Consider the following 27,397-nt stretch of genomic DNA (forward strand, 5'->3'; position numbering starts at 1 on the left):
ACGTTGCGACAGAGGATATTATTTCCAAACTCTCAAATAAAGATGGCTGCGCCCATGAAGTTATCACTTTCGTCGGTTTTGAGAATTCAAACCCTTAATAAAAGCCTAGTTATGGCAAGAAGGGTGCTCTCAAGTCAGATTTTACCTTCTTGTATCAATAACCAAGTGTCGAGTCATACATCAAGACATTTGATGCAAACTGGAATGCAGCAATTCAGATTTAATAGACTTTCTCTGCTTCACGTTAAATCGCCATTACCGTTCACCAGTACCACTACCAGTAGAAATTCATTGAGCATGTTGAGTGCACATCAGCAGCGGTTCATGACAACCGGCAATGGGCTAACCAGTGACATGCTACGAAGGGAAATGGAAAACCTCAGTGATCGATTTATGGAAGCAAAGGAACTTTTAGATGATGCAGTAAGTGGAAGCTTTATTTAGTTACACAACTTTACTTTACTGAGTCATGAGTAAAGGAAATATCAATAATTTGCAGAAACTACCTACAAAAAAAACCCAGTAACCACGTTAATCGATATTAATGATATAAACGGAACGAACCTAAGTCTTGAGTTGAGTTATTTGTAGCTTTTATTTTTAGACCTTGAATCTTGATAGTTCAAGTACAATCATACTTCTACTTCTTAGAATCTACGTGGTACTCGGCAATGTCCGTAAGTCAGGATATAATGCCCAGGAAAAACTAAATGTGCATGCGCAGTATTATAGTCATTTAATTTAATATGTCCGTTATGAAATCGGCATCAATAAAAAAAATGATCAATATAGTTTTATTAAAATTTTACTAACGTTGAACAAAAGAAATTGAAGCTTCAATAAACAATATATATGCAATGCAATGGGAGACTTTTTGAAAGCTCTGCCACTAGAGGGCAGCAGACCTACCAGGTAAGGGTGCACAACTCCTATAGTAAACAATGGTAAATGCTAAAAATTCAAAAATACTCAAAAAATATTTAGAAGTCTCTCAGCCTCTTGAAAATGAAATCAGATACATTGTCATACAACTAGACTTCAGATTTCTTCTCAATTTTCGGTAGGTCAGCATTTTGGATTATTTGCTTATTACCCTAGAACTTAAGAAGAAACACTCCCAAAAACTCAAGCACACCGCTTGTTATCCTTGGGGAACTCGTGTCCAGTACGTCCTGTTCCAGAATAATTTTTGGTTTATGCTGGCATTGTGTTATGAAAAACAAAATTCAGTTTGGCTAAATCTAAATACAAAATCAAAAACACGCAAAACACAAGGTATTTGCTGTCAGTGACCGTCACTCATGCTTCTCCTATTCCTAAGTTGTTGACATTACCTGGTGAAGAGCGCCCTCTCTTGGTGATTGGCAGATAGTCTAAAGCACCACCTCTGCAGACCCTGTGTCTTGTTTGTGGATTGGGTTTTCAGTCCCTACCTAGCCTGGGACTGCGTGGCTTTCCCTCTGTGTGAGGGGTTTTCCGCCCATCCCACGTCTTTACCTGAAACTTCCTCATTGTCTTATAAGTTGGTGTGATGTTGATAATTTACCTACTATAAATTCAGATACAGAAGTTGTAAGCTTTCAGAATCAACAAATATTGATGACCATCTTTCATTTGTTTAATTTTTCAGAGAGAATCCATGGGAACTGTTTACTTTAATGACGATCTTGAAGATGCTGATGGGGCTGTGGAGGAGACGTTGAAAGAATACAAATCTCTCTTAGCTCGGTTGAGTGAGGAGCAGAAACAAACCGTAATGAGGACTATTGGACTGAGGATGGAGGAACTTTCTGCACAGCAAATAATGATCAGAGAGTCCCTCAAAGATTAACGGTTGAGAAAACCAACTTTTTGTTACTTCTTGGTTTTGCTTGTCTGTAACCTTTGTGTATCATTAAGAATGGACCACCACAAACATCCAACAGTAGTCCAGTGATTAGAACTGCAATCACAAAGGTGTGGGTTCGAACCCTACCAAGCCAACCCTGTTCCAGTGATTAGACTTCTGAACTTGCAATCACAAAGTTGTGGGTCCGAAGCCTACCAAGCAGAACTTGCAATCACAAGGTTGTGGGTTTGAATCCTACCAAGCTTTGAACTGATTTCACAAAGACTAGAATTTAAAGGCAGTGGACACTATTGGTAATCACTCAAAATAATTATTAGCATAAAACCTTTCTTGGTGACGAGTAATGTGGAGAGGTTGATGGTATAAAACATTGTGAGAAAAAGCACCCTCTGAAGTGCCATAGTTTTTGAGAAAGAAGTAATTTTCCACAAACTTGATTTCGAGACCTCAGATTTAGATTTCGAGGTCCCGAAATCAAGCATCTGAAAGCACACAACTTTCTTTCATTATTATCTCACAACTTCGATGACCGAATGAGCTCAAATTTTCACAGCTGTGTTATTTTATGCATGTTGAGATACACCAACTGTGAAGAGTAGTTTTTGACAATTACATGTACCAATATTTTCCACCGTCTTTAAATTTTGGGTTATTGTTGTAAACAGGGAACAAATTAAGTATTGTGGTAGCACAACCATGAACATCTAAATTATCATGAAGCGATGTCAAATAAATCAGGCAAAAGAAACTTGTGTCGTAAGAAATTGTCACGTGTACGGATATTACACAAATTGATTTATGCTGGCAATATTAAGCAAGCAGACTAATAAAGTTTTCTCTCTAATAAAAACAATAAATTATTAAAACAGGGTGGAATAAAGACTTTAAGTTGAGTATCTTATTTCAAAAGATCTTCGGTTATTAATATTGGTTAATCAAAAATCAAACATTGTGGCCATGGGCTTAATTGTATTTAATATAAAAGTTGAGAATAGTGAACAAAATATTCTAAACTAAAAAATATTTGTACAAAAGTAGTTAACTTTATACAAAAACTTTAAAAACATTTCTTCCTTGTGTACTTGCATGTTCCAGCCACGTTCAACCCATCCTCATGAGTATTACAATCACACACTTTGTACAAATTGGGAATGGAGAGACAAATGTTCTAAATGTAAAATTATTTGGACACAAGTAGTTGTCATAATACAAAAACTTAAAATACATGTACTGGTATTGCTTGGGGTACTTGTATGCTTTGGTTGTGTTCAGCACAAGTTTATAAGTACTATTTTCACATTTTTGGTGGAAATTTTTTGGACTTTCGTTTGTACAATTAGCTCATGTGGTCGTCAATTTCAAGAGCTGGTTTGTCATAAAATAACCCAAACATTCTGAGCGCATGTGTCTTTGTATGTGGTCAAAATGGTTTATACATGACGGTGAGGTAGTTTTCCAAAATGTTAAATGGGCGCATGACGTCACACCATTGCAAATCATGTAGTCTTGGTTCCAAGACCATTGGTGATGCGCGGTCACACACAACCAACGTTCTAGTCTTGGTTCCAAGACCATTGGTGTTGCGCGGTCACACACAACCAACGTTTCGATTATGCACGGCAAAAACTGTACACGCTTGTAATGAACGAACGCTAGCGGGCGCTCTGTTTCTCTGATTTTGATCTAAATCTAACAAAAGAAACAACCAATAAACCACAACTTCAAAATTCTTCTTCTTGCGTATAAAGCTGTTCATAAATTGGCTCCTGTATATCTCCAAGACCTCATAGCCCTTCGTTCTTCTTAACTTTCATCAGCTACCCGACGCCTTCGCTCTTCTTCAATAGCTCATTTCCAGCTTTCCCGGGACCCCGCACCATGACACACTATGGCGATCAGGCCTTTTCAGCCATAGCTCCAACACTTTGGAACAAGCTACCCACCCACACCCAAGCAGCTCCTTCATTGGACACTTTCAAATCTCAACTTGAAACCCATCTGTTTTGTCTATCTGGTTATAGCGCTTAGAAACATCCGTATTCAGCGCTCTATAAATGTTGTAATTGTTATTATTATAACAAAATTTGAGATTTATGTGACATCTTACGAGATGGTACAGTTCCATAGAGCTAATACAGTTCTGACACGTTGCAACCCTTAAACTCTCATTGTGCTTCTGTTGTTTTGAAGTAAACACACATTTTGGTAGTGATGGTAAAGTAGTTATGTTTAATTCAACAACTGTAAACTTTTAATCACGAAGGTTGTTTCTAAAACGCTAGTCTTCTCTCAAAGCACACAGTGAAAAATACTTCGCGCACCTAAAGGAAACGGTTAACATGTCCAACATGTCATGACATGAGGAATTTGGAATATGTACACGGGATGAAAGAGTCTGACGTCATACGAGAAATCCTTGGGTTTCCAGTAATGTTTATTTCAATGAAGAATGCTGGATACAGTTTCCTTATAGGATAACGCATCCTCAAAGTCGTGCTTGATATCAAATTTTTCGGTGATCTTCTTCATGACATCTGTGTGTTGCTGGAGAACGATGTCCATTATACCAAGTCTGGAAAATAAACAAAAACAATGAAAACGTTGAAGAACATAGAACATTACTAGCTTGATCGTCACAACTTACTCGTTGTTTTATTTTGCAGCACACACATTCAATTCACAAGTTTACTCAGTTAAAGATGCTTCTTGTTTTCCACAGCAAAGCTTTAAAAAATGACACTTACGATCCGCGAATTTGCCGAATATCTGCTGTATTGTCAGGGGCACATTGGGATGTATCTTCTTCCTCTCTTGGTAAGAAGGGCGAGTCCTCGTCCCCAAACAGTAGGCGTTTTAACTGCAGGGAAATAATGATGGTTGCTATAATTAATGTAAATTTTTTGTTATTGTTATTTCACGTTTATTTTAGTTTTATTCGTTTCAACGTACACTCCTCTTTGAGTAAATTGTAAATTTTGTTTGTTTGTTTGTGGCTTTTGTTTTTGCTTTAGTTTCTTTTGTTTTGTATTTTAGAAATAATCCTCTTTATCTTCTGTAAATGTCCCATATTGGTTTACTCCGTACCCATTACATTAAATTATTTTCATTTCATTTTCATTAATTGTTCTACCAGTTCTCAACTGTCTTTGACTTAAATAATTATACTTAGGCCTACTTTGTTTATTACCCGTTGTCAATATTGAAACAAACGTTTGTTGAATTTAATTGATTGAATTAAATGAAAGAAACTAAGTGTTACAGAGTTTATGGAAACGTTAAAAGACAATTTAAACGAAGTCACTTACCTTCCCGCGCCTTCCTACTGAGCGTCTGTTCGGTCTAGCCGTTGTTTTACTCTTGTGTAATCTACGAAGTACAACAGCGGGGAGTTTGGTCTCGTAATCCCATGATAGAGAAACCTGCGAAGGATCAAGACATTTTGGACTCTTGCCTGTTAACAAAATGTCCAAACCACACCAAGTACAATGTATACTTAAAGACAGTGGACACTATTGGTAATTATCAAAGATCAGTCTTCTCACTTGGTGTATCTCAACATATGCACAAAATAACAAACCTGTGAAAATTTGAGCTCAATTGGTCGTCGAAGTTGCGAGATAATAATGAAAGAAAAAAACACCCTTGTCACACGAAGTTGTGTGCGTTTAGATGGTTGATTTCGAGACGTCTTCTAAATGTGAGGTCTCAAAATCAAATTCTTGGAAAATTACTTCTTTCTCGAAAACTATGTCACTTCAGAGGGAGCCGTTTCTCACAATGTTTTATACCATCAACCTCTCCCCATTACTCATCAACAAGTAAGGTTTTATGCTAATAATTATTTTGAGTAATTACCAATAGTGTCCACTGCCTTTAAACCAAATTGGGTTGAACAAAAAAACAAAAACAAAACAATGTTAATTGTCTGCATCTTCTTTGATATAATTATGTAATATGAAACTAATTACTGTCACTAAAACTTACAAGATTACGAAGCCGATCCATATAGGCAGTTCTGAATATTTTCTCAATATCACCAACTGCAATACCGACCTGTAGAAAAACATGGAAGAGCACACGATACATAAAAGATAACAACTCAGAAATGTATACAGTTAATACAGGTAAATATTAAGTCTTTTTGAATAGGCATACGGAATTAGTTTTGGTGGAATATTTGAGATTTGTCAACAAGATATTTGTAGAGTATAACGACAACAGCAACTTCATCATCATAAACATCAACAATATCAATGACAGAACATCAACAACATCAACATCAACATCAACAACATTCAACAGAACACGAACAGCAACAGCAGCAGCAGAAACCACAAAAGCAACTTCAGAATGCAGCAGCAACAAGTTGCAGCACAACAGCAGCAACAACAGCAACAAAACCAAAGCATCAATACAAGTTTACATTAAACAAGATTTAACATTAGCTCCTACCGTTAGATTGATTAAGACAATCGGCATGAAGAAGAGAAAGATAACGAAGATGGTGTACGCGACTGCATCAAAGGGTCCTATGGGATCACTTTCAAATATATCGGCTTTGTTGAGTTCACCAAGTGTCATGACAAACGTGGTGAGTAGACTGCTCGGTACGTCCTTGAATGAAGACTACGGAGGAAAATAAAGCAATCATTTACATAAAGTGCTTAGTAGACTGAAGTCATTGAATGAAGACTATGATTCAATCAAAGAAATCAAGTATTTGAATAAGCATGATTCTGATTAGGCCAGACAAAGTTTATTTGAAATAAAAATTCCTTGATGCTAATATAATCTTAGCTAAATATTCCAATACTTACAAGTCGAGCGAAGCAGATGTAGAAACTCACTCCAAATGCTATTATGAAGAATATGTAGACTGTCATAGCCTGCAAAAGACATCCAAACACCACACAATGTAAGTCAAACAATTTTGTTGGTCAAATGTATTTTGGCCTGCCTATATACAACTTCTCCACTTTTACACTGCTTAATAGGGGGATTTAAAGCCGGATTCTACATTTTGTTAGTGCAATAAAGTTTGCATAATATGTGTATACTCAAACCTTACGTATTTTATATTATTTGAAGAGAAAGTCATTTGACTGTATTTGTATTCAAACAAAAAGTGAACAAGCACTCAGATTAATCATTTTACCTTCAGGAGCGATCTTAGTGTTGTGAAGAACATTCCGACATACATTCCGAAGAATGGCAAACTAAATCAAGAAAAAAGGTTAAACATTACGGTATATTACTATTTGTAACGGTCCACCCCGTCTGGTAAATTCATTCAAAAAGTTGTTATAGATTTGGCCTGTACTGTACTATAAACTCGACTATCAAAATAGTTTTATATAGATTTTAACATATATTTGATATTCGTGTATAGGTAGTTCTGAGATTTTTTTCTCTTTTAGAGATGTTATAATTTATTTTTAATAAAGCGTCCTACGTAAAACAAATCTCAAATCGCTGTACATATTTTTGTTTTACATTATAAACATTAAGCTAAAAAGAGATAAGCAAAATTCAGCAAGATTACATCTTACAATAATACAAACAATGAGATAAAACAAAAACACAACAGTGAGATACACCAATACGAGTCAATCAACCGTCACACCACAAGAAAAGGCGGGGAAAAAAATAATCTTTTAAAGCCATTGGACACTTTTGGTAAACAGTATTGTCCAAAGGCCCACACTTCGTGTATAACAACTTATATATAAAATAACAAACCTGTGAAAATTTTGGCTCAATAGGTCATCGGTGTCGGAGAAAATAACGGGAAAACCCACCCTTGTTTTCGCACGTTTCGCCTTGTCATGACATGTGTTTAAAATAAATCTGTAATTCTCTATACCGAGAATTGATAATTGTTTTAATGTTTTCTCAAAAAGTAAAACAGTTCATGGAGTAATATTTCAAGAGAAGTCTTTCACCATTACCTTCTGTAAACCCTGTAAGTTATTTGTAAATCTGTGAACTTTTATTTTGTTTTCTGTTCCGAAAGTGTCCAATGGCTTTAAAAAGAAATACTTTGAATTGAATTTTAAAATACCAAAGTTGACGATAGTCCTCTAATAGAGTTGGAGCATTACTGGAAAAAGTCCGATCCCCATATGACTTGCTAGGCTTTGGGCCATCTAAGGAGTTATTATGTTTAACACCATCACAAGTTCTAGTATGAGAAACGTAAATTGAAATTAATCCTAAAAGATAGCGAGGGGGCGGATTTACCTTGATGAATAAGTTTTAAAAATATAACACAGACAATTTTATACTCAACACACACTTTCTTCTGATTCAAGTTCATTTAGGTTTACCAGTTGTGGTTGTGTTGGAATTGAATGTTTGTGATTCACATTGAAAACAAGAACAAATACAAAGAATTTAGCAGGGAGAACAATTATCTTACGGTTGAAGGTACGTTATAAGATGAAGCCAGATGCAATAATTGGCTATTGCTCCAGCCTGCCATTGAAGTGCACACGGTGGCTTCAATGTTGGTAGAACGAACATCATACAAACAACACATAGGCCAAGAGTAAAGTAATTGTGCAGGTGCATCCAGAACGCAAGTTTCTATAAATGGAATGAATTTTTGGAGAAAAAAGCATTAGTTCAATAAGTTATTTTGACCCCTGCTTGCACAAGCGGAACACCGACCACAAAATGAGCGTATTCAACCATTGTGTGAGTCAATTCCGTTTAAGGAGAATGGACGAGAAAAGGTAGATTCGTGAATAGAATGATACTGTACATTATAGCTGTAGATTATGTTACGAATCTATACTTTAGTGTCGATTAGTAACGAATACAAAGTTAAGTGTACAGGTATTACGTGTACAGTTAATTGTAGATTCGTAAAAAGATTATTTTACTAACAAAAATAGCGGACATAATTATTGAAGTGTAAAGTGCACTGCGAACTGTGCAAAGTTATCGACAGAGGAAAGTGTTATGACCCAACTGCTGTCAATAAAAAATGAGAAACATTGTGAAAATCCTTTCAGTCAATATGCGGTCTTTGTTTTCCGTTTTGACAAAAATGTATCAATCTTCTCGCCCCTAACTTCAGGTCGAGATGATCAATTATTATTATTATTAAGAAGTTCGAAATACAAATAGTTTTAACCGCCATCGGTGATGCACTAAAATCAAGAATGAATTACCGACCAGTATTCTTACTTGGTGTACCCCAACATATGCATAGAATAACAGATCTGTGAAAATTTTGGCTTAATTGGTCGAATTTGCAAGAGAATAGTGAAAGAAAAACACCATTTGAGATGCATAATAAAAGGCTTCAGCTGAAGTCCTTGTTATTTCTCAAAACTACGCTACTTCAGAGGGAGCCGTTTCTCACAATGTTTTATACTATCAACAGCTCTCAATTGCTTATAAAGACAGACTATCTGCAAGGTCGAAACGTGAGTAAAGTGTTTTTGCATTTATACTAGTTTGAATGATTAGCAGTTTGCACTTAAGTCACTTTCCCACCATTATTATAAAGTTACATGTGAGTACATCAACCAAGTTGCGCAAAATGCGTCTGATGAGTCGAGACTAACCAATCGGTGCACCTAAAATGCCCTACGTCAGTAGCATTACATGGCATTTCTAAAATGACATGTTTACAAAAATTTAAAAATTCTACAAAAAAAAACAAGAGAAATCTATACTAGCCTGATGTTTGCATAAAAGGTCTCACTACATCAATATACATAACATTGGAAAACAGACAATCATTTAAAAATGCAAACATGCATCATTAAGACTTTGACAGAGCTGGGATTTAATAGAATCCCAGTATCTGTCAGTTCTGCACAGAGGTGGAACTAAACGTGTCATGGTGCTTTCCTCAAATGTTGTTATGTCCACAGTCAGTTATAAGAGTGGTGGGGGGTGGGGAGTATAATGTCTACATTTGGTGCACTGCAACATTTTTCAACCAATTTATAAAAACAATTGGATGGCTCCTTAACCATTTAATTATATTATTTTCATTTCATTTCCAATAACTGTTTCTAGACAGTTCTTGACTGCCATTGACTGTACATACTTTTTTAACTACCCTTTTTTTTACACCAATGCCCAGGTCGAAATTCCAGTTGAACCTAGTTAAACTGGGTTTAACTGGAACTAGTTGAAACCAGTTGATAAACTAGTTAAACACAGTTAAAACCAGTTGGTTTAATATGGAAAATGGACAGAAACCAACTGGTTTATAATTTCAACCTAGTTGAACACAGTTAAACAGTTAAACCTAGTCCAAACCAGTTGGTTAATATGGAAAATGGACGAGTTTGGTCACTTTCCAGTTGAACCAGTTAACCCCAGTTAACTAGGTTCAACTGGAATTTTGACCTGGGTGTGGACATAAATTTAGATTGAATTGTTAATGTTGCTAATTGTGATATCCCCCAAATTCTCTTACCTGATGCAGCATATCGGTGACTTTAGACAATAATAAAAAGCCGCAGTAAATTAACACTGCAAATTGGGCAACGATTATTGATGCGTCACTGAATCGAACCACCTCGCCTGCCTGTAGAGAATTAATGAACAAACAATGGTATTTCAACTTTCCAGTTATATTCTAATAAAAGTTAGAAGCAATGTTAACTACACTTGCTTGCAGGTGTGCCTTTTTATGTGTGAATGTTTCATAAGGAGGTCATGATAATACAACGCAGTGTTAGCGCATACCAAGGCGGTTCAACAAGGACAAACACTTTTTTTAGCCAGGTTTTGAAGTTGATGATTTATGCTTCTTATAAGTGTTTACAAAGTGAGGTGCACCCACAGCCGCTAACGGTACGTGTACTGTGTTCTTTCACGTACATAACACGGGACCAACGTCTTTTTGTACCGTCCGAAGGGCGACAGCATGCAACCAGAAGGGTGAAACCAAAGCGGGGAGGGAGGGGTAGGTGACATCACAACAATAATACCTTACATTGTTTCAGATATCGGTGACCTTATACAAAAATTACTAAATTATTGCATTTTTCTCATGGGAAATTATTATTTTGTACCTACCTCGTTGAATACATAAGCAGTGTTGTTCACATCGCGTATAATGCAGCCATTGTTATCCAGTTGACTTTCAGAGAGTATTAACTCACACGACCACGTGTAGTACAATAGGAACCCAAGAAACATGAGGTAGAAGGAAAAATCCACTGTGTAAAATGGGCCTGCAAATTGAAACCTGAAGTAAAGAAGAAGTAGAAACATTACACTGAACAGGTCTGACTATAGCCTGAACATCTGACGCCACACTTCGAGAATTACGCCAGATACCAGCCTCCAGCGGACGTCCAATTGTACCCTTGACATCGTGCAAAGAGATTCGCAGTCAATTCACACGTACATGAACGCATACATGAAACAACATGAACCGTACGCTGCAAGCAGATGGTTCAAAGTGCAGCTGACACCGACTCAGACCAATCATATTAACACTGACATTGAAAGCTTATACGTCACAACAAATTCATCCAATGAAACCACTGATCCAATAAAATCATGGCAGTCTCAATATAAGCTCCATTCTGGGCGGGGCAATGTGGATTTGGGCATTGAAAAGCTACTAAAAGATGACATTTTACTATTTTTAAGCGAAATATTGCTTTACGTAATAATAATAATAATGATTATTGCAAAATATATAAGTGCTTAAAAGTATATTTATAACAATAGTTTTAACTAATAGCGAGCTCAGTACATTATTGACAGAGGCTTTATGATCACAAAAGGCTCACTTAATAAACAATTGTGTTTTCAACCTGGACTTAAATGTATCATGATTGTGATCATCAAGTGTGAATATTGAGGGGAAGATTGTTCCATAAGGAAGAGGGGGCATAATAATAAAAAATAATAACAAAAACTTATATAGCGCCAAAGTCCGCCTAAAAGACGCTCAAGGCGCTTCACAGAGAAACAATTTAAAAACAGTGGACACTATTGGTAAATGTCAAAGACCAGTCTTCTCACTTGGTGTATCTCAACATATGCAAAAAATAACAAACCTGTGAAAATTTGAGCTCAATCGGTCGTAGAAGTTGCGAGATAATAATGAAAGAAAAAACACCCTTGTCACACGAAGGTGTGTGCTTTCTGATGCTTGATTTTGAGACCTCAAGTTCTAAACTTGAGGTCTCAAAATCAAATTCGTGGAAAATTACTTCTTTCTCGAAAACTACGTCACTTCACAGGGAGCCATGTTTATCACAATGTTTTATACTATCAACCTCTCCCCATAACTCGTAATCAAGAAAGGTTTTTTGCTGATAATTATTTTGAGTAATTACCAATAGTGTCCACTGCCTTTAAAAAGCAAAGCTAAAAAACACTAAACTAAGTAATTAATCAACAAACCTAAGAAATTCAAATAACAAATAGATCTTTCCCTATAATATTTTGAGCTGAATCTTTGAGTAACTTCCAAAAGTGACTAAGTAGATGTTTGCAGTGTCCAGGAAGGACTGTGTAGTGAACTGTAGTGGTGGATAAGATCTAATAAGTGGGTAGGAGCAATACCATGGCTTCTAGCTTTGAAAGTATTGAGAAGGTTTTTCTTAAGACGCTTACCATTTTCTTGACAGTATATGTTGTGACAGTTCATGTGATAAGAGGTCTTCGCGGTTGAACATGGCCATTGTCTGCAAAACAAAAATCAACAGAAAATGTGACGTCTATAGGGCTTAATGTTTGGATCGAACAGGCACAAGCAAGGTTCTTTCGAATAGAAACACATTCTTTATCTATCAAACTTCTCTTTAATTACTGGAAGACTCACAGCAGTTACTCTTGAAGATTTGAAGATCTTAAGTTGGTGTGAAAATATTCTTAATAAAACCCAATAGTTTCCGTCTAGCCAGTGACATATCTAGTAAGTAGCAGGAGTCGAGGGCACCATTTTTATAGTCAATATATGCTGACAAAATTGCAACAGATATATTTCTTTTTCAAGTATCCCCTGAAAACCCTCCCTAACAACACATCAATGTTACATGCCCAGCCGTCGATTTCACCAAACTCTTCCAAACTTAGGATTAATCTTATGACTTAAACCGAGTTCAGTTCCGTATCCGAAGACGTAGGACGCATTGAACCCATCTTAAGTTAGGACGGGTAACTTGTCCTAACTCGAGATAGCGTTTTGTGAAATCGGCTGCAGTGCACCACCAGGGATGCCATACTATGTTTGTTTGACTATGGAGAACAATACAAAATTTAACCTGATATTAAAAATATATAATTCTGGATTTTATCGAGGCCTATCTTAAAATAATTTAAAGATTTTCAAAGAGTAAATGAAATTACAAACTTACCTTCAGTCCAAAATATCGATCTTTACTGCCCTTAAACCGTCCATGTTTTCCAATCTGGTGTTCATCGATTCCCGGATCGATATATTGGTGATCATACGTTATCTGAAATCGATTTTCCAAAAAAAGTGTTTAAAGCAACAGAAAAAAACAATTGTGCGATATGTACTTATTATTTATTGGTCACTTGCAAAATTGTAGCATGGTTGTAACATTTTTACAAAATGTACCTCGTGAGAAGGTACAAAAAAATCTATACTGTCCAAGTTCTCCTCTTGCACAATCTTGTCAAACATTGCTACATTTTATAACCATGCTAAAATACAGCAAGGGTCCCTGGTTAAATTGATGTCATGCCACTTAATAGGGAGATGATCGACATTTACAGGGCTGGATATAGCCATATAGCTCATCTCAACTTTTTGGTAGAGCGCCGGCACGTTAATCCGGAGGGCGAAGGTTCAAATACCCCTTCTGTGTTTAACCCCAAATCAACAACAATACAGACAAAATAAAACGGGCAGAGAACTCACCACTAGATCGGGATGTGTGGGATTCTTATGTGATCTCTCCACAGAGTAATCCATTACAATCATGGCTGCATTAGGCATCTCTTCAATCAGTTTCTTCATCGGGGATAACCCTTTTTTATCACGGTTGCTCATTGCCGACTCCCACCTACAAAAACACAAGACAGGTCAGAAACAATGCGGTGTGGCAGGAGACTCTGTCCCCCGGAGATTCGATTCCCCCACGGCTCGAATCCTCCTTTTCCAGCCCATGTTAATTTCCCATATTGGGGACCGAATCTCCGGCGGACATTGCCCCCGGACACCGGTATAACAGCCAATATGCAAGTCTTCCTAATGCGCATGGTTGGCAAACTCTAAAAACTCCCAGATCGGAATTGACCCAGATTTGGGTCCTAGGGGCCCGGACCCATTTCTGGGTCAGTTTGACTCAGAATCCATGTCAATGTGTCCCGGAATCCGAGTCAAAATCCCCGCTTTTAACCAAATTGCTGGTCACATTGACACCGATTCCCGGGTCACCATAATACGGATTCCGGGTCAATGGACCCAGAAATGGGTCTGGCCCCTGAGCCTTTGGAGTGCAGGTAAAGGATTAATGGGTGACATAAGAGTAAGTAACACTGGCAACCATCAAGGCGTGCTTAATCAATTCGGTACAGAACTATAAAACATAAAACAGTTTGTGCAAGTTAATCATGGCGGCCATCTTGGCAGATCCATAATTTTGTTAAACTGCATTAGGTTTCCCAACATGTATTGCGTTATAGTTTAAAGATAGCACTTGAGCATGTTCCTTTGAACTGTGGCCAAGAACCGATCTTTCTCGGGGTTGGTTCTCATATTTTGTTTTCTCATGTTTTGTTTTCTCATATATTGTTTTCTCGCTCAAGAAAGCTTGTTGTATCACGGTGGAGTAGCCATGGTTTGTTTAAAGTTATACCCTGGCACATTGATACCCTTGGTAGCTCTTTGGGTAATGAGGTTTGGCCGTATGCACTAGAGGCAGCCATTTTGTTTGTACGTCACTGTTATAAATCACCTTACACGATAAAACATTAAAAGTTGTTTTCACACCTTGAAGTAGCCTTCAGGCCTTGTGTGTCTATCGAATTGCATAAATAAAATAAATAAAATAACTCAACAAAAACTTACTGTGTGCTTGACAAGATGACCTTGCCTATTTCATCATCTCTATTTTTGATGGCGACGTCCAGAGCGAATTTGTCTTCTATGTTCTTATGGGTAAGCTCAGCACCGGCCCTTAGAAGCAGTTTGGCTGCTGGGTAATGGCCCTCTATACACGCAAGATGTAGAGGAGTATTCTGTAAGATAAAATATAAAAGATAACAACAATTCAGTCAAACAATAATATGAATTTATTCCTAAAAACCTTCGTCTGTGCGTACGTTTAAAGCACTGCATGATCAATGACGTCATGAACCGCTACTACCCTTTCACGGATTATTCTTCCTGAGTGGACGTAACTGCTGCGGATTTCCGCCGATATCTAAAAAACGCCAACACCTTTTGAAATGAAACTGTACAGGTTAGTTTTATTGTGTATATCTTCATTCAAATACTACAAAAGCAATCGAATGGTAAAAAAAAAAAGGTATGCATGCCATTTAAAAGAAACATCATACAGCACCTTATCTCTGTCTTGTGCATTGATGTCCGCGTTGTGTTCTATCAAGACGGCAATAGTGTGCATCCGATTCAGCTGAGCAGCGAGGGATAAGACGGTCTTCCACTCATCATTCCTAGACACAAGAAATGTATAAAACAACAATGGTTAAAACAAGGTATTTGGCATAATGTCATCTGAAGTCTATTCTTATTAAAGATTTATGTCTTTGGTGCATTTTAGTTCTTTGGAGTTACAACATGTATGGGGTCTGATGTCTTTAAGATTTTCGATGTAGATGTCTTGGAGGTTTTTGAGGTCTTGGAGGTTTTTGAGGTCTTTAAGGTCTGATATCTGAATGTTTTAGGTCTGGAACCTTTGACGTCGTTGATGTATTTCATGTCTTTGAGGATTAGGTTTTTGTCGATTTTTAGGTTCTTCATGTGTTTAGGTTTTCGGGGATCTTTGAGGTACTTGGAGTCTTGGGTTCTTGAGGATATGTCTAGTGGTTCTTTTGATGTCTTTTGAGTTCTGTTTAGGCCCAAAGTCTTTTAGATCCTTGATGTCTCTGGTTTTGTTTGATGTCTTGGAGTTCTCTGATGCGTTTGATGCCTTTAAGGGTATTTGGAATAGCTTGGATCGTCTGAAGTCTTAAAGTTCTTTGAGGGTTTATGAGGTCTATGAGGTATTTGAGGTCTTTAATGTCTTTGGGGGTATTTTAGGTCGTAGTGTTTATTTTAATTTGTTATCTTTTTTACTATTATTATTATTTTTATTTTTTTTATTTTTTTTTGGGGGGTAATTAAGGTCTTTGTGGTCCTTTTTTTCAGAGCATGCCCAGTCTTTGATTACTTGTTTTCAGTACAGTTTTTATTATTAATGCTGCAATAAAACTGGGGCTCATATTACACTGCTATGATCCAAACCTTCTCCTAAATCAGTGGAAGAATAAATCGTGTCATTAAAATTACTCTTGATCAATCTTGTTTTTAAAGAAGTTTGTACAAACCAATTTTGTTCTTATCTTCTGAAAATACTGTTAGAGTAAATTGGTTGAAAGAACAACATGTTATAATCTATAAAAAATATTTAAAAAACATACCCACCTCTTATAAATATCAGCCCCCATGCCCAGCAGGAACAAAATGACGCGATGGTGGCCTCCCCGACTGGCCAATAGGAGTGGAGTATTACCGTCTACGTCATCATCGTTTAAGAAATTAGGGAAGTTCTTTAAAAACGTCTCCACACATGATAGGTGACCGAACCTAGTAGTACAGAAAGAAATAAACAAAGGTATCCATGGTTTAAATAAAAGCACCAAAGAACTGTTGATTTGACATAAAGAATTTTGGGTACTTTGTGTATACGACACAAAACCCAAACGAACACAGATTTACATCAATTTTACACGGTTAAAAATAATGATGATAGACATTTTCCATAATTTTTTTAGTTGCGGAGTTGCAGTAATTTATGAGAAATGAGTACAACAATGTCACGAAAATAATTTCCGTCTCAGTGCTTTTAGCTTGTACGAGGAATGTATGCGACTCTCCTAAACACATTGCTTTGTGATTTTCACTTTTTTTCTCTCAAAATCTTGACGACTATCGATGCTGAAGCTTATATCACATACATCTTCATTCACAGTGAGTAGGGATTCATGTCATGGCAAAAAAAAAAAAAAACGATCTACAAAAGATATCAAAACCCTTTAAAACTGATGAAGCTCCTCAGAATTGAATTTGGAACCAGTTATGATTGCATTACATGTTTGGGCTGATAACCTGTTCCTGTTATAGGCAACCATTCTTGTTTAATTGGTTTGTTATGAAATTTATATGGTTAGAAAGGTGTTTTAAAAGTAGTATAATGATCGACAGAAATATGCATAGCACTTGCACAGTTTTTCTTTTACGTCGTGAACTAAGCCGGCACGCTAATTTTTTGAGTCAAATTTTTGTCTCCAGAAAATGGCCGACAGTATTATAAGTAAGATATGAAACTTTGCATGGTGGACATACGATTTGAAAAGGTTTGCGGTAACACTATGCAATGACTATCTCTAAATGAGTTGGGGGTGGTTCTGAAAAGAACCGTTGGTTTCTGCTCGACGTTTCGATCAGTATATGCTCTGATCGTCTTCTGTAGACAGTGTTATAGTTCGCTAGGTAAAAGGAAAACTGTGCAATTTCGAGGTTTTTGCATTCTATAACACTAACGGTTTCAAACGCTTTTCATAAACCAACCTGCCGATCCAAGGCAACGTGTCCCTTTAAACCGGTTTCGGAAATAAGATGCAATACTCACTGTGCTGCGATATGGAGAGGCGTTTTCTCGTCCACATTTCTCGTACCTCCTCTTGCACCTTTGCTGATCAGCATTTCCATCAGCTGAAAAGCAGGATAGAAAACAAAACTCCATGGGTCAAATTGATCTACAGTCCGGATTCCGAGAGGGGGCCTGACCCATCCACGGGTCTGGTTGACCCTGAAACTAATACATCAATGAGATTTTGACTAGGACTCTGCATCAGTTTGACCAATTTCCGGATAATTTTTGACCAGGATTATCATATTGACCCAGACATTGGTCAGGTTCTCCGGACCCGAATCAATTCTGACCTAGAAGTTGATAGAGAGCATGATACAGAGAAGTTTATTTGATTAACTTAAACCGTCCAGTTTTAATTTGAGCTAATTTGATTTAGAAGCCCTTCCATTTTAAAGACACTGGACACCTTTGATAATTGTCAGGGACCAGTCTTCTCACTTTATGGTGTATATCAACATAATGCATAAAATAACAAACCTGTGTGAACAAATTTTTCAAAAAGTACAACACATCAGCATCTTCAAATGTAAATGTAAATCTGCAAAAAGCACCATGACCCTTTAAAGCCTGAATGAATAAATACATTAAAATAAAAGTGGTCCAAGTCATTCTTGTATTTTGTAAATATCGTTGCGGTACCCGCTGCCAAAACATAGGATTCGAACTGCCTCAACCGGGCAATCTCGGTAGTCTAGCTAGTTGGCAAGAAACTGGTTTAGAATTGCAAGGGTCGTGGGTTTGAATCCCACCCGAGTAATATGCCTGTGATATGTTTTCACAGGACTCGGGAAAGTACTGAGTATACAGTGCTAACACACATCGGTGTATGGGTAAAAACCAAAATTAATCTTCTTTATCCCGGATGAAAATTTAACATCTATTTGTAAATCATGTTGACTTCCTTGTTTTCACACTGCAGGACTGAGAATTTCATGTTTTAAACCAATGTGACCAATAAATGAATGAATAAATGAATGAATGAATGGTCCTAGTTACCTGTTTGTTCCCAATCTCAGCGGAGTAATGCATTGGGCTGTGGTCTAACTTATCCTGATGCTCCATCAATTCAGATCCAGTCTCTGACTCAATAATGATGTCTACCAGTTCACAATGCCCCATCTCAACGCACCAATGAAGACACGTCTTAAGTTGATGATCTTTGATAGTGATGTCAGCTTTCTGAGCTACAAGTTCCCGGACTACGTCAGCGTGACCCTTCCAACAGGCCAAGAGTAGAGGGGTAAAACCATCCTTTCCAACGGCGTTGATTTGGGCTCCCTGCACCGGGAAATAACACAAGACAAAAACCAGTGATCTCACTTGGTGTATCCCAACATATGCATAAATTCACATATCTGTGTAAAATATTTCCCAATTGGTCATCAAATTTTCAAGAGAATAAAAGGAAAAACACCATTGAGGCACAAAATGCTGACTTTGTCTTTACTTACGTTTTGGTTTTGGCACTTTTTTGTTTTAGTTTTTTTTATATAGTTTTTTTCAAAGTTCTACATTTTTTCTCATGTTTGTTTGCTTTCTATAATATTCTGACTACGCGCTTCTAATCATTAATTTATGTAAATTTTACAATTAGTTACTCACATTTTCAAGCAGTAGTTTCACCATCGGCAGACGGTTAAACATTGAAGCCCTGAAATAAAATAAATTCCAAGTTTACTGATTTTCAAACCAGAAAGTAAGAAATGACGTCAACAAACTAAGACGTTATATCAGAAAAAGAAGATACATGTATTATCATTGTTTGTTTTGATTTTTTGTGTGACTTGATTTGGTTTTGTTGCTTTATCTTGCTTTATTATGTAAAGACGAATGGCCCAATTTTTCCGAAGAGAAATTTGAACAAATTTTGACATATGACAGTGTTTCAAAATGCAAAACATGCAAAAGCTGTCGCATATTCCAAATTCACGGAATAGAATTTCAGTTATTTGTACATGGATGATGGACGAAAGCAAATGCGGGGGTCCCAATAACAATTCGTTTCTAGATTTTAATTTACTACCCCTTAATATTAGCGTTTTTTTAAATATTGTTTATACCCATTGTTGAAAGCTTTCACGAGCCAATAACAATAACTTTTTGTATTATATATCTTTAAAAACAATTCGGTTGAACCAAGTGGTATTCTCTGTTACCCACAATGTCAAACTAAAAGTACTCTTGGAGTTCGTGTTTTTAAGTGTGTTGCCACTAAACTTTGGAATTCTCTCCCATAGCCTACATGCCACCAGGATCGCAAAAAAAACATTGCTCAAGACCCATTTATTTGGACAGGCTTTTTATTAGTTTTTATGTTGCCTTTGGCTAGCTGATATAATTTCTGTTGATAGTTTTGTATTGCAAAAAAAACGTTGTTCAAGACCCAAAGTGACAATACCAAAGTGCAACCATCAGCCGTGAAGTTACATTATATATGATGGTTGTCAAAAGGATAAAAAGGTTGTTGTCGCCACAACCAACCCCTTTATATACAACGAACCATGTGAATCTATATATTCAAACAAACAAAACCTTCTAAAGAATACCCATGCATAGATTTGTCAGGTGCATAAAATTATGTCCAAGCCAGCACTGTGATTTATATGTGTGTTTTACTAATTTCCTCACTTCCCCAACCAAAGTGACTACAATACGTCTCTATTGAATAACAATGGTATATTTCGACATGGTTTTTATTTTCAGCTTTTCCATAGATCCTGTTTTTTATGACTCCCAAAAATGGCCGACCGTGTTAGTTCGCAAAGTAAAAGGAAAACCACGCAATTTCGAGGCAAATTTGTGTGGATCATTTTATTCTACTTTTACAACATCTTTCCAACCATTATGTATTTTATAACAAACGGTTACAAACGCTTTTTATAGACCAACTCGTCCGATCCAAGGCAACGTGTTCCTTTAACGCATGTAATGTTATTTACATAAAATAAGAAAATACTGGAACCCAAAATTGGGCTAAGCATACTAATTATGTATCGTTTGGAACCTCCTTAACATCTCCTGCCCTAGTGGTGCCCGATCCAAGGCGTCAAACATGACTTAAAGCCATTGGACCCTTTCGGTTAACAGTATTGCCCAAGGCCCACACTTCGTGTATCACAACTTCTATAACAAACCTGTGAAAATTTAGGCTCAATCGGTCATCGGAGTCGGGAGAAAATAACGGGAAAAGCCACCCTCGTATCAGCGCGTTTCGCCGTGTCATGACATGTGTTTAAAATAAATCCGTAATTCTTTTGACCCAGAGGTGCTCGGTCCAAGTTGTCAAACATAATGATAATGAAGTAAATTTAATCACAAACAATGGAACCCCCATGAGCGGGCTAAGCACGAGCCTGCTCAGAAGCTCGAGCCTGCCCAGTGATTTTTCTCCAGATGTTACGGTCCAGCATGCAGGAGCGTAGTTCCTCAGCGCTGGTCAAACCGGTGTCTCGTTCTCAGTGTATACCTTTGATTTTTGGAAACGCTTTATGTTGTTTAACTACTATATACATTTAGAAACGAAACAACTAAAATGAAGCGTTTTAAGATATCACCGAAAAGCTGGAGCTGTTGTCTTCACAGGAAGAATAATCCGAAATCGGAATACACAATCTGAGAAACGTTTCTGTCAGTAACGCTTCTCAGATTCAATATTTGAGGGGGATAAAACTGATAAATGTTTTATTCAAAGACACTGGACACTATTGGTAATTGTCAAAGACAAGTCTTCTCACTTTGTGTATCTCAACATTATGCACAAAATAACAAACCTGTGAAATATTGAGCTCAATCGGTCATCGAAGTTGCGAGATAATAATGAGAGGAAAAACACTTGTCAATCAAGTTGTGTGCTTTCAGATGCTTGATTTCGAGACCTCAACATTCTAAATCTGAGGTCTCGAAATCAAATTCGTGGAAAATTACTTTTCTCGAAAAGTACTCCACTTCAGAGGAAGCCGTTTCACACAATGTTTTATACTATCAAACTCTCCTCATTACTCGTTACCAAGTAAGGTTTTATGCTAATAATTATTTTGAGTAATTACCAATAGTATTCATTGCCTTTTACCTCATAACCGAAGTGATGTGATTCTCAAAATGTTGTATATTGTCGAAAACAGCTACACTTCTAATAAAGTTAGTCTGATTCACATTAATTCTTATAAATAAATAAATATTTTTTTAAAGATAAATACTTGTGTAGCGGTGTCATGAGTTCATCATCTTGGCATTCAATTGTTGCTCTGTATTCAATCATTATTGCCGCCATATCAACGAAACCCATGACTGCAGCGAGATGAAGTGGGGTCTGTCGGGAGTTTTTCTGCACGTCTACGCTTGCACCATTTCTCAGGAGAAACTCCACTAGCTGTGAAGAGATTTTTAAATTTAATTAGAAAAAAAAAAACGCAAAAGGGGTCATGTGTGAGGTTCACAGTTTCACCAGGGCCCAATCTCATGGCTGTGCTTACTGCCGAATTCTACACTTACGATCATGATTCCCGCTTACGTGCAAGCGCCGAATTTCTGCGCTAGCCTTATAAGCGTAGAATGCCTAGTAATGTCGAGTACCGTTCGCGCAGAAGCCAAAATTCGCTGATAACCCATGAAATACGCTAGCCGTTGTTCCCTGCTTCCTTAAGTGCATTTTCTGTGCTTACGGTAAGCAGAGCCATGAAATTGGGCCCTGGTGGTTGTATAGCACCACGTGTAAAAACTCTTTTGAGTAGTGTTGGTTCTAAGACGAACCGGTGGTTGATAACTCAACGTTTCAATCAGTATGCTCTGACTGTCTTCAAGAGGACGAGTTGCCAACCACGGGTTCTTCTCAGAATCAGCAGTTCACAAAATAGATTTACAAACTACGACAAACCTCACCTGAATACTCACACCATGCAAAGTTTCAAATGCTACATGCTTAGTAAAAATAAAATGTTAATCTCTAGTGTTAAAGAAACTGGACCCTAATGGTAATTGTCAATGACCAGTCTTCCCACTTAAAACATATACATGAAATTTAAAAAACCTGTCAATATTTGAGCTCAATCGGTAATGGAGACCTCAAATTCACCTATTGTGTGGTTACACCGATAAACTCAGTCATTAATAGAAATCGGTGTAAGGGCAAAACAACATAATGATATCTTTTACGAAATATGGTCGACCGAAAAAGACATTTCCAAATATCTGGGTGACATTAATGTCTGTGAATTCCATGCATCCCTGAAAAAAGAGACGTGTCCAGAACACAACCAGAACATACGCTTTAAAAACACAACCAGTTGAAAAGAAGACTACAACAGGGCTGAGTTTTTTTGGTTTTTTTAAAGTAGGGTTCGTTAAAAAAAAAAGATTCATAGACCGATATTACTGCCAAAATATGATACACTTGCCCAAATTAGTCTGGGTTGTTTAATAACTTCAAATTTTGTTTAAAAATCACAAGCGAGGCTGGGTGATGGGAAGAGATAGGTGAACCCAGGCCTACCTTGGTGTGGCTGTTTTTTGCGGCGGCATGCAGCAGTGAGTTCCCTTCGTTGTCGGTATCTTCCAGTATATCATTTGTACTCAAATCTTGAGACGATGCTGGAACAAAGAGAAAGATTACAAAAATGTTACTATTATATCCTCTGACGTGTCTTCAAGGCACTGGACACTTTTGGTAATTACTAAAAATAATTATTAGCATGAAGCCTTACTTGGCATAACGAATAATGGAGAGCTGCTGATAGTATAAAACATTGTGACAAACGGCTCCCTCTGAAGTAACGTAGTTTTTGGGAAAGAAGTAATTTCTCACTAAAATATTTGAGTTTGATTTTGAGACTTCAGAATTAGATTTTAAGGTCTAGAAATCAAGCACCTGAAAGCACACAACTTGTGCAACAAGGGCCTATTTCTTCCATTATTCTCTCGCAACTTCGACGACTAATAAAGTTCAAATTTTCACAGGTTTGTTATTTGTATGCATGTGTTGAGATACACCAAGTGAGAAGACTGGTCTTTGACAATTACCAGAGGTGTCCAGTGTCCTTAATTTACCCTTTATAACATCCACTGCATGGAGATGGATTGCACATCGACGTCATTCACCGCCATCTTTGATAAGACTCAATTAAAAAATGCACGCTTGTACGTGCTGCGCACGACCGTCGGCCAATGATAGACCTTCACTCGTGCACGTGTCATCAACGCACTTGACACAAGCTCTTGTGTTTCTGATCAGTAGAGTGTGGGTCCGAGTCCTGGTCTTGACACTTGTATCATTGAGCAAGACACTGAACCATTGTTATATTAAGAGCGTTTTGGCAATAGGCCCAGGGAGCATGACAGCTGTGCTGGATAATCCCCGACAAGAAAATCTATCGGAAGGACGACTGTATGTGAAGAAAGTGTTCATCTTAAAAGATTTGGGTACTTTTTTCAGCACAAAACATAATGTCCACAGATTTACATTAAACTTACTCAGTTTGAAGATAATGATGGTAGAAAGCTTCCCTTAAAATATTACTTGCTGAGGTGCTGTAGTTTTTAGGAAGTTTAAACAATGTCACGAAATTAATGTTCGTCCCAGTCTGTCAGTGAGACGAAAATTATTTTGCATGTAAAAACGCAGTAACCAGGTATGGTATGCTACCATCAATGGTTAATACGTTTTTACATGCTAAAACTGAGAATAAAGTAATTTTCATGACATTGTTTTACTCAATGTATATTTGGTTTGCGGTAACACCATGTGTGTATCTACTTGCCAGGTAGAGTTGTTCTTAGGGAACTGTCTTGCTTTATTCTACTGCCGTGGAGTAGATAATCGGAGGTTCAGGAGACTTCTCAGTTCTGAAAAGAACTGTCCTGCTTTTTAACTATTACCAGGGCGGATGGTATAGAAATTAGACTGGACTACTACTTTAACTTATAGGATCGTAATAACTGTACTGCCGCGGAGTCAGTTCTGAGTTGGTCTCAACGTTTTGACTAGCTTGCTCTAGTCATCGTTATAAAATGCATATGGTTGGAAAGATGTCTTAAAAGTAGAACACAATGATCCACACAAATTTGCCGTAAAATTGCGTGGTTTTCCTTTTACTTTGTGAACTAACACGGTCGGCCATTTTTATGGGGGTAAATGGCCGACCGTGTTAGTCGACGAGGTAAAAAGAAAACCGTAAAAGTTTGCCGTAAAATTGCGTGGTTTTCCTTTTACTTTGTGAACTAACACGGTCGGCCATTTTTATGGGGGTAAATGGCCGACCGTGTTAGTCGACGAGGTAAAAAGAAAACCGTGCATTTACGAGATGTGTTTGTGTGGATCATTATATTCTACTTTTACAACATCTTCCTACCCATAAGCATGTTATTAAAAACGGTTACAAACGCTTTTCAAAGACCAACTCGACCGATCCAAGGCGACGTGTTCCTTAAAGGTGAAAGACACAGTGATCCAGTGGTTGTACCTGTTTTTAGGATTGTCTCTGTCATGTCGAGATGTCCAGAGGATACTGAGAGCATGATTGGAGAGATGTTATTGATGTCTTTAACGTCGATTTTGGCGCTGTAAGTTATCTATGGATAAAACAAAACACTAAAATTTCAAACATATTCTGATGAAGTAAATGTATAGATTGTAGCAGTGCAATGCATTGTGGAAAGTTTCTGATTAACTTAAAGTCACCTGGAAGTGTTTTTTTGTCAAAATAAAGCTTTTTTTGTCACTTATATGTGTATTGATGAGTGGAATGTGAATAAACAGTTAACTAAGGTTCTAAAAAAAACTAGTTCTTATCTTATTTACAAATTTAAGAGTAGGCCCCGACCCGAGGGGCACTGTTCGTGACATCAATCGAGGCGTGATATTTGAAGAGAAAATGCTGCACAGCGCTGAAAAAGACGTAGACCAGACCACTAGGCACTATTGCTCTTGTGAGTCTGACCAGCCATGCAGACTGGCCCCATCTTTAGTTGTTTTGCTGCATCCAGCAGCAACACACTTGGTCGGCATTGCCGGAAAAATGCAAGAAAAAAAACTGTTTTCGAAACGTACAAACTCACGACGTGGACTTGAATGTACTTTGCACGTGTCCCCTCTACGCATGATTGACGTCCCAAACGAGTAGGCGGAGTCAACCCCCCAAAACAACTTTTTTTTAAATATAAATCGTTACAAACAATTACTAAAAAATGTTTTTATTGTTACTAAACATATACTCTTATCTTTGAAAAAATTAAAATTCTATTGCCAGGTGACTTTAAGTGTTTGATGTATGTGGTAAACAATGGTATAGTCATTCCTCATTCCGTCAAATTTGCAATTTTTAAAACGAAATAACAATAACTTATACGAATTATGAATTAATTATACTTTTACAAACACGCATCTTTAAAAACAAGTGTGCTTTTCTTTAAAACCATAACCATTCAACAATCTCACCAGCATCCGCAATGCCTCCTCGTTGCCGTTGAGGGCGACCATGTGTAACGGTGTTATCAGATCGTTATTTCTAACATTAACTTGACCTTTGTCAGCTTCAATTAAAACCTGGATAATAGACAAACAAATCTCAGAATTAAGCCATGTCAGTGCTCTCATGCGAATGCCTCTGTACGATAGGAAAAGAGTGTTTAAAGGGAAGGTACACGTTTGGGAATTACTCAAAACAAATATTAACTTAAAATCTGACTTGGTAACGAGCATTGGAGAGCTGTTGATAGTATAAAACATTGTGAGAAACGGCTCCCTCTGAAGTAGCATAGATTTTGAGAAAGAGGTAACTTCTCACTAAAATAATAAAAGACTTCTAGCCAGAAGTCTTTTATTCCTATCTGAAAGCACACAATTTTGTCTAACAAAGTTGTTTTTTCTATCATCATTTTCTCGCAACTTCGATGACCAATTGAGCCCAAATTTTCACAGGCGTGTTATTTTATGCTCACATTGGGATACACCAAGTGAGAAGAGTCTTTGACAATTACCAAACATGTATCTTCCCTTTTAAGTACAGGAACCCCCTTGTTTTCTTAGAGGGAGAGGGGGGGTTCACACCCTCTGTCACAATATAAGTCTTTGCAAATTGAGGAAATAAAAGAATGTTACAATTTGTTTTAATAGATGTACCTGGTAAAGGGGGGGTTCAAGTGTCCTTTCCTTTCATTCAAATTAGGCAACATTTGACTTTGATCAATTTCATTAATTCCACAAAAAGTATATATTATACGTTTTACAATAATTGTATCATTTAAACCTCAATGACGTCAGCAAGTCCCCTCCTTGCGGCCAGATGAATTGGTCTCTGCCCGTTAGTCGTAGATGCGTCACAGTTTGCTCCGTGGCTGATCAAAGCCCGTACGGCTTGTGTACATCCATACCGGGCAGCAAAGTGAAGAGGAGTTAAACCCACTTCTGTAGAGGTAATATCTACATCTGCAAACAGTGGACAGTGTGGAGAAATTGAACGAGTTGAGGTTTGTGATGGTAACACCAAGTGAACATCTTTTTTGAATAGTTTCGGTTGTGAGTGTAGTTTTGGTTTTGAATGTGAGGTTTTGCAGCACCAAGTGAAAATCTCTTTTGAATAGTTTCGGTTTTTAAAGTGTACTTTTGGTTTTTGAATGTGAGGTTTTGCAACACCGAGGGAAAATCTCTTTTGAGTTGTGCTGGTTCTGAAGAGACTCGGTGGTTGGATAACGGTTCGATCAGTATGCTCCGATAGTCTTC

The 27,397-nt window shown here is 37.3% G+C and overlaps 2 protein-coding genes across 2 annotated transcripts in view; one reads left to right on the forward strand and one right to left on the reverse strand.

Annotated features, from left to right (window-relative positions):
* The first annotated feature begins 42 nt into the window (after nt 1-42).
* On the forward strand, nt 43-2,613 carry LOC139944708 (uncharacterized). The gene is made up of 2 exons (XM_071941789.1): nt 43-423; nt 1,631-2,613. The coding sequence occupies exons 1-2, from the start codon at nt 43-45 to the stop codon at nt 1,829-1,831; spliced, it is 582 nt and encodes a 193-aa protein (XP_071797890.1). The 3' UTR covers nt 1,832-2,613.
* Nucleotides 2,614-2,736: 123 nt separating this feature from the next.
* The window catches only part of LOC139944709 (transient receptor potential cation channel subfamily A member 1-like), a 28,754-nt gene continuing 4,093 nt past the window's right edge, over nt 2,737-27,397 (reverse strand). The window contains exons 4-27 of the mRNA XM_071941790.1: nt 26,925-27,103; nt 26,114-26,221; nt 25,140-25,248; nt 23,174-23,271; nt 21,882-22,054; nt 19,288-19,336; nt 18,682-18,963; nt 17,662-17,744; nt 16,455-16,616; nt 15,373-15,484; nt 14,877-15,046; nt 13,725-13,869; nt 13,195-13,296; nt 12,452-12,522; nt 10,895-11,066; nt 10,290-10,400; nt 8,268-8,434; nt 7,005-7,065; nt 6,667-6,735; nt 6,302-6,475; nt 5,834-5,902; nt 5,155-5,268; nt 4,594-4,706; nt 2,737-4,421 (exon numbers count right to left, since the gene is read on the reverse strand). Of these exons, the coding sequence (XP_071797891.1) occupies nt 4,289-4,421; nt 4,594-4,706; nt 5,155-5,268; nt 5,834-5,902; nt 6,302-6,475; nt 6,667-6,735; nt 7,005-7,065; nt 8,268-8,434; nt 10,290-10,400; nt 10,895-11,066; nt 12,452-12,522; nt 13,195-13,296; nt 13,725-13,869; nt 14,877-15,046; nt 15,373-15,484; nt 16,455-16,616; nt 17,662-17,744; nt 18,682-18,963; nt 19,288-19,336; nt 21,882-22,054; nt 23,174-23,271; nt 25,140-25,248; nt 26,114-26,221; nt 26,925-27,103 (3,026 nt within the window). The 3' untranslated portion in view covers nt 2,737-4,288. The remainder of the gene's footprint in view (nt 4,422-4,593; nt 4,707-5,154; nt 5,269-5,833; nt 5,903-6,301; nt 6,476-6,666; nt 6,736-7,004; nt 7,066-8,267; nt 8,435-10,289; nt 10,401-10,894; nt 11,067-12,451; nt 12,523-13,194; nt 13,297-13,724; nt 13,870-14,876; nt 15,047-15,372; nt 15,485-16,454; nt 16,617-17,661; nt 17,745-18,681; nt 18,964-19,287; nt 19,337-21,881; nt 22,055-23,173; nt 23,272-25,139; nt 25,249-26,113; nt 26,222-26,924; nt 27,104-27,397) is intronic.

The sequence above is a fragment of the Asterias amurensis genome, chromosome 11 (assembly GCF_032118995.1).
Source record: "Asterias amurensis chromosome 11, ASM3211899v1".
Classification (NCBI taxonomy): Eukaryota; Metazoa; Echinodermata; class Asteroidea; order Forcipulatida; family Asteriidae; genus Asterias; species Asterias amurensis.